The sequence below is a fragment of the Gavialis gangeticus genome, unplaced genomic scaffold (genome assembly GCF_001723915.1).
Source record: "Gavialis gangeticus isolate Ggan-Ray unplaced genomic scaffold, GavGan_comp1, whole genome shotgun sequence".
Lineage (NCBI taxonomy): Eukaryota > Metazoa > Chordata > Crocodylia > Gavialidae > Gavialis > Gavialis gangeticus.
In genome coordinates, this window is record NW_017729024.1 from 146,368,856 (window position 1) to 146,376,703 (window position 7,848).

The window sequence follows — 7,848 nt, forward strand, 5'->3', positions numbered from 1 at the left end:
TTTCTTTTTCCAATATAGGATTTTTTTTTAAAGAGTAAAATCTAGGAAATCCTAGCTAACCAAGCTATTTCCAAGAAGTTCTATTTCTTGCCTACCTACAACTAATATATTAGAAAGAGTTCATCATAAAAATGGGACAAAGCCACAAACTATGGTCCTAGGTATGAAACTTTTGAAAGTCTGGAAGTTTGCTTTAGTGAATCAAATTTAACAAATCGAAATATCCCCAAAAATAGACAAATGAGAAAACTGAGATGAAGGCCATGACAGTTTATTTTAGAAAACTGTACCTTTCTGGTAACGCTTTATGGTATACATATCACAGCTTGTTCATATGCAAGGGAAAAAAATATTTCAATAAAATTAACCTCCTAAAAATGCTTTAACTGGATCAAGAACATATTCTGAAGAGGTCTTAACTGTCCCAAGTAAAATTAATTTGATTGCTGTCTGTTATAATTACGGTAAAGAAATCAATTACAACTGTGGCTGGTTTAGCCAAATACAAGCCAAGAAATATGGAGAAAAGGCTGAGATTTCAAACCTAATTACCACCACTGCTGTAAGTACTTAAACTGTATATGGGAAGCAAGATCAGCTATGGTTCATATACCTATAGTAAGACACATTGAAGGTTAATCAGCATTATAACTGCCATGTACTTAATTTCCTCTACATTAGTTTCAATATTCTTTTTTGTCTGTTTGTTTGTGAACAGTTTCTTTTCTTATTGATTGTCCTTTTTCTTTTAGGAAACACTGATTTTTTTCTCTTTTGGTAATTTTGTGTTTCACTTCGTTGCCTGTATATCAGCAGCACTGCTATCAGCAAGCTCTTGCAATAGATTTGTGTTAACCACCATGCAAGTCAATCCTTGTTTGCTTATTCTTCCCAAATGAAGTGGTAAAGCTTCTTTAACCTACAGAAGTTGCCATGATCCAATAAATCCAATGATGAATTTGTAAACAAAATGGGTAATATTTCTCACTCTACTATACCCTTTTAATTTCCAGTTTCCTAGCTTTTGTTTAAGGTAGCTCTTTGTTATGTTAAGTATTCTTTTTCCCAGGAAGGCTTTTTGGAGGATAAGTAAAACCCTCTGTCATAAGAAACATACAGAACAGTAAACTTGTAGGCTAGAAGGATGGAGTTTAGACTTATTTCCCTTGGTTTAGAGCAGAGAATTGTTTATTCTTTCCTTTTTTTTGTTTGTTTTAAAGAAAGTCTTTCGGTCTATATACACCTACTTGACTTGTCAAAAATCCTTGTATAAAAAAAAAAAAAGACAACTGTTAATTTCTACTTGTGTATTATAAATATAACAAATACTTCTTATTTTCTAGTCGGTTCAGCCAAGACTGATTTTGAACCATTTATACCATGGAACATCCCTGAAAATTTGTGACTTAGTAAACAAGTGAATCACAGTGGAGTCTCAATTCAATCAACTGACAATGCAGGTCCGTGTTTGCATTCACACTGAACCAACAGCTAAACAACGAGCAAATCTTCTCCAACTGAAATAATGCACAAACAAATACTAGCGAGCCTGTATTCGCAACCCCTCAATATATTTCAATGCTTTGCTTTTATTAGGCCAGTTTTCCAATTCTCCATTCATAATAATGTATTATAGAATAAACCATTCACTGTGTTATCCTATCCAGAAAGGGAATTCACTGGTACTGTATTTTTGCATGTGTGTTTAAGATTCTGGTACATGTAATAAAGTTTTCATTTTAAGGTCTTGGAAAACATTACATGATTTTGAATCCTCCTTTTTTAGCCAATATTTTTCATAAGACAATACTTGCTGTGCAAACTGGATGGCAACTGATTTTTTTCAGTCAGTATGAAGTTTCATAATCAGTTCCTGTCATAGACACTAACCCTTCATTCATTCAATCAATCATAAAAATGTGGCTTGCTAGAAAAAGAAAAAAAACAAGAGTCTAAAGGCACAAAGTCGCATAGCTGCTCTAGTAGGAGGCTGTAAACAGAGAATTGTTTGAATTTAGGAAATCCAAATGTAGGAGAGTCAAAAGGCATCTGAAGCAGGCTTTTATCTAGCCAGCTTCCTTAAAGACCCAAAGGGTTTTGAGGTCTACAAAGTATGCACTAAAATACCATACTTCAAAAAGCAATAAGGCAAATAGTATAATCATTATTTCAAAAAAGTTACAATGGTAGTGTATGCATACACAGTATACTTAGTTACAATGTGTGGTACTGTTTCTACTACATAGCCATATTAACTGTTTCCTTCCTACATAATTAGAGATTCAGCTGGGATTCCAGGTGAACACAAAACCATCCTTGTACCACCACCAAGAGCGGGCAATAGTTCTTCAACAGCAGTGACATTTACTCTGCTGCTTCAAACATATTCATACCAAGGAAAGTTCACTATCCAAAGTTCAGCAATTAAACATTGTCGTACTTGTGAAGCGCTTCTCCTAATTTTTGTGTCACTTTTTGGAAAAAAAGTATTTGCTGTTGTAAGAAATGTTGCATCTGTGATTTAAAGTCCCGTACTCGAATTTTGTGGAAATGATTAATTTCTGCAAGAGTTGCAAAAGAAATAATGTTACAACGTTCTTGAATACCCTCAGCCTTCTGGACCTCCATCTTCCCTTCTTCAACATGCCGCTTACTTTCCTTTACTTTGGTAAGGGCTCCTGCATAAAGAACAAAAAAAAAATGGTATTGAACATGAAAGGACCTGTAGATTCAACTACTGTACTTTACCAATGTGTTGAAGGTGACAACAATTCTATGGCAGACAAAGTCCTTCATTTGCATACATATACAAGCTATTGGACAAATCTATATACAAGTATACATTTTACCTACATCATAAACATTTCAGCCTTCTAAAAACTTATGTTTGGAAGGAACTTTGAATGGTGTTATGTGAGGGGTAAAACACAGTAAGATCTGTACCAAATACTTCCTTGATCAAAATACAGAAGACAATTATATCACATACATGGCTTCTTTCAAAAGAATTAACTGAACAGAGAAGCTGATAAATGACAAAGGTGTTATAACTTTAAAAACCTTGAAAAAGAGTGATCAATGAAATCACGTACTAAATATGATGTCTGAACAGCTATGCTGTTTAGAGAAGAAATAGAAGAAATATCAGTTGCAGAAATTAAAAGCAAAAACAATACAGTATACAACATACCCTTCCAAATAAAACATGCATCTTGTTTTTGGAAGGCTGAAAATAAAGATTTTTCTAGAGTCCTGCTGGTCCTTGCTGTCCAAAAAAACAAGGTACATGTCTTATTCATGGACACAAGGTATACAAGAAAGTATGGCAACAGCCTTTCTAGCAGTAATATTACCTCATCTAAATTACTACTTGTTCCAAGTCCCTCATGTAAAATAAATCCTCTATCCTAGATTTTTGGAGACTGAAAAATGATCTCATACGACTGACTTGTATTGCTACCTTCCAATTTCCAAAAAGCAAGGAGTTGGAATGACTGATAGTGTTCAGGACAGTCACTGCTTACTGTATTTCTATCGAGCAGTATTAACATTCTAATAGTTGGTGCAATATTTTCGTTTAGTTTTCATGCCCTACACTTATTTTTAAAGACCTACTTTATTATTTATCCTCTTAGAACTGGGAATAGGTATACTCTTCTAAGATGTAGTCAAAATAATATATCAGGCAGTTTAGCAAATTCCACGGGCAAAGTTTGTTTTACTTGTAGAAGAGGTCAGACTGCTACACGCAGAAAAAAGAAGCTCCAATATCAGAGCTGAACAGGCATGTTTTCTGTAGTTTTTCAAAACGAATTAAAATGATTTATTTAGTTTTTCTAGAAATATTTGGGACATTTCCCCTTGTGCTCTGTACCTTCTTGTTATTAAAAAAAATCCAGCTCATCTGTTTCAATTGCACTTAGGCTTCACGACATCATCTCTTTTTCTCTCGTTTCCAGTCTGGTCCAGGTTGCACTTAACAACTATGAGAGCTTAAAATATTTCCGTCTGTTGTCACATGCTTGCCAAAAGAACTTATGGAATAGTTCCCAAATGAATTTTGGACTGTGGGAATGAAGTTACTAAGTAAATAAGTGAAACAAAGGGCTGCTACTTTAGACCTGTAGGGATCTGAATGAGAAAGGCCTGTTCCTAAGTATAATGAAAAGGCCAAGTAAAAGGGCTGTGCACCAAGGTGTTCTATAAGAATTTTCTCTACAAAGCCAGAAGAGTTACTAGAACCACTCCAAACCCTTTCCCAAAATATGGGACTTGCTGTGGTGCTCAGAGTTAATGCATACCAATTAAAAGGTGGACACTGGTCAATAAATCAGCTACAACAAAAATCCATTGGCTTCACCATCACTCTACACTGGCCCACCCAATTAAAAAAAAAACAAGCCACCAAACTTCTGCCTGAAAGATAGGGGGCACATTTCTGTACTTCTATCTGTATTTCCTCCTTTCTGAAGTCAAGGATTTCCAAGGTAGAATATGTCCCTAAACCTTCATCAGCTTCAGCTTTCTTTCCAATGACACTTCCTTTCAGCAAACAGCTCAATTCAATAAAAAGTTTTTCTGTGCATTAGTTGTACTTCAGAAGCCTAAGCAAAGCTCTAAAAAATTTAAATGTGGGGCTTGTGTTGAAGCCACATGGAACTGCTTAATCAAATCTGACAATGCTTAGTCCTGGTATTGGAAATAGTTTTAAATGTTACAGCTAACATAACTAAATCAGAAAAAAAATTGCATTTATAATTTTTAGGCTGCAGAGGCCCTACTTTTTAAAACATTTTCTCCTTAAACCACTCCATGCTGATAAAAATTCTCTATGTTTATAGATCAAACACTAATCAGAAATAATTATTATTAAAGTTTTGTACCTCTTTCGAGCATTAAAGACAAAAAAAAATTAGGAAAAGGAATCTAAGCAGAAACTCTGCCCCATTAACAGTTGCCTTAAAGCAGATATTACACTTGATCTGAGCTTTTAAAAGGACGTGAATCTATAATTTCCATTAAGTCCTCAAACAGATTATAGCCTGAGGTCAGCAATCAATGTAATGAGTTCATATGCTTAAATACATACTATTTTTTTAAGTAGCCACAGATTTGGAGTACTAATATACTAATAATGAAAGCAATTAATCTTCAAATAACCTAAAAGGAATAAAAGATGTCAATAATACAGACAGAAAAAAGTTTAATCTCCGATTACCAAGACACAAAGCTTCTTTACAACTTCGTAAAAAAGTCTTAAATAAAAATATGAGTCAAGTCTTTCACTCTAGAACAGTGATTCTCAACAGGTGTGTCCTGATGTGCCACAAGATCCTTAAGTGCCTTGTCCCTATGCAAGAAGGTAAGTGCTCTCCTTCCCCTTCAGCTCAGCACTCCATGGCTAACTCTACCTCCCACAGCTCCTCTCCTGCTCCTTCACCTGCCCTTCCCCTACCTTGGCAGTCCTTGTGCTGGCCATCCCCATGCTCTGAGCAGCATGCTGTCACAGACGGACAGGCAGGCGGGTGGACTTGAGGCCATGGAGCCATGTTTTCAGCCTGGCTCTGCCCTTCCCCCCCCGCCCCCCAATTCCCGGGGCCAGCAGAAGGGGCTGCAGGAACAGCTGGCTCCAGTAGTCAGTATGTGAGAGCCTCAGTGGCAGGGGCCGTGTTTTCCTCTTCACATAGACCGTGGACCAGGAGGGGAAGAAGGACATGGCAGGGTGATGCCCTGCCCCTGCTGCCCTCATGGGGCACCAGATAGGTTGTAGCTCAGTGATTCTCAATGGCAGTTACACTAAGTTCAGGAAAAGTTACGGAGGGGTGCCTTATGGGTGAAAGGTTGAGAACCGCTGCTCTATAAGGTAATGCATTAACTTGTTAAAAAACAGAGCCCACTGAGGTTTAAAACTGTACAAAACTAGCCAATCTATGTTTTCTCACAGCTCTGGCATTTTCACTTACAACAGTATGCAGCATAATTCAGATGAAATGGTCCCAAAGGATTTCACTATGGCCTCCAGTTTTGCATTTGATCCATAAACACAGACCCCAAGCTTGAGAAGAGTTTCACTGCTCCCAATGGTGCTGAAAACAGGTGCAAGAATCCACTCACACAGACACAACATGCAGGGCAATTATAGCACTGACTGGGACCTTTAATATTGTGTTCTCACATATAACCTGCACCTTTTCCCCGCAAAAACAGCTGGTGAAAATTGAAGCACAAATTGTATGTGCGAAAAATTGATCTCCACAGGTTTAGATATTAACTGTCTCAGCTCTGGGACCTACATCAATTAACTCTGCCCCTGTTCCCCCAACACCAAATTTCTAAACCCCTGGGGAGCTCCCAACTGGATGACAGGGTAGGTCCACAGTAGATCAGCTTTTTGGCCCCATCTCACATAGCAGGTTCACCTCTAGTTGCCAGTACTCAGTGGGAACGTCATGTGTGATTAAATATGAATGGATAAACTCAGGAGCTTGTTGCTCCGGAGTTTTTTGCTCCTGGTCATGCTGTTTGAAAGTATGCTTGGGAGCAAAAAACTCCAGAGCAAGTTGCTCTGGAGTTTATTTGTGTGCAGCACACGGAGCTGAGCTGAAGCAGCTTGGGCTGGCAGGAGGAACACAGGAGGTCAGCCTGCCAGCCGAGGGCTTCTTTGATGGGGCTCTACGTGCTGCAGAGAGGCTGGCTGAGACACGAGGGGCTAGCCTCCATGCTGAAGCACCCGCATGCTGCACCCAGCCGCTCTGCATCATGTGGTGCTCTGTTGGAACAGCCCTGGGCTGGCTGCTCTGATGGGGCTTTATGTGCTGCAGAGTGACTGGCTGGGGCATAAAGGTGCTTCACCGCAGGGCCTGCCTGCCAGCTAGTCCCACGCTCAGCCAGCCAGGGCAGCATCTATACGTGTGTTGCTATGCATAAAAAACTCCACAGCAGGTTAGAACTTAAAGAGAAGTCTAATAGGGGTGCACATTTAGACCTCATGACATTTACTGTGCAGTAAGTGTCTTGTTTAGATGTGCCCAGTTTCTACCTAGAAGATTTACTTTCTTCAAGCTTTCTTTCTAAAACAATGTGTATATTATAGCCCAGGGGGAGGGACATGCCATGCATGGGAAAATATGGCATCAGAGATACAAAACTCTTATATATGGGCATCAGTAGTGTGAAACACAGCTTGCTGCACAACACAAAGGCAGACAAAAGTTTGGTGATGACACCCAGAGAACTCATCATAATATATATTTTTTAAAAGTCAAATTTAAAATGCTGAGACAAAGCAAGGTATACTGAAAGCACAAGTGAAAAAGGAAAGGCTATAAATATACCCGGGGGCGGGGAAAATCAATGGAAGGAGCCATGTCCTAATGTATTTTATTTCAATGAAAACTGCTGCTAAATGTGCAGCTGGGGTAGAAAAAGGCAAAAAAAAATTAAGCTGCTGTAACAGAGACTACTCTATTATTGGATTTACTGAATTCATGCCCATTATATGAATATTAATTATATTATATTACTGCTCTTTTAGCAGAAGGAACCAAACTAAGGTTGCATATGGATCAATTTGTGCAGACATTAATTCTGGCATTTCCTAACTTTTGCGAGTTTGACTTTTATAAGCTTAATAGGCTTCTAAAAAAGTTTCACAAGTGCAATAGGGTAAGCATTATATTTTATGCCCATGAACAGCTGCACTCCCATAAAAACTTGTTCAGTCTTTTAGAGCTTCAGGTTTATTCAAGTGACTTTTAATTATACAGTTTCATAAATTCAGGATCTATGGGGATGATCCAAGCCGTGACCCAGCCCACCGATTACTACCCCATGGTCCTAATCCATGTG

The 7,848-nt window shown here is 38.2% G+C and overlaps 1 protein-coding gene across 1 annotated transcript in view; it reads right to left on the reverse strand.

Moving 5' to 3' along the window:
* Positions 1-255: 255 nt before the first annotated feature.
* The window catches only part of SNX18 (sorting nexin 18), a gene marked incomplete at its 5' end in the record, with an annotated part of 41,575 nt that continues 33,982 nt past the window's right edge, over positions 256-7,848 (reverse strand). The window contains one exon of the mRNA XM_019518264.1: positions 256-2,678. Within this exon, the coding sequence (XP_019373809.1) occupies positions 2,425-2,678 (254 nt within the window). The remainder of the gene's footprint in view (positions 2,679-7,848) is intronic.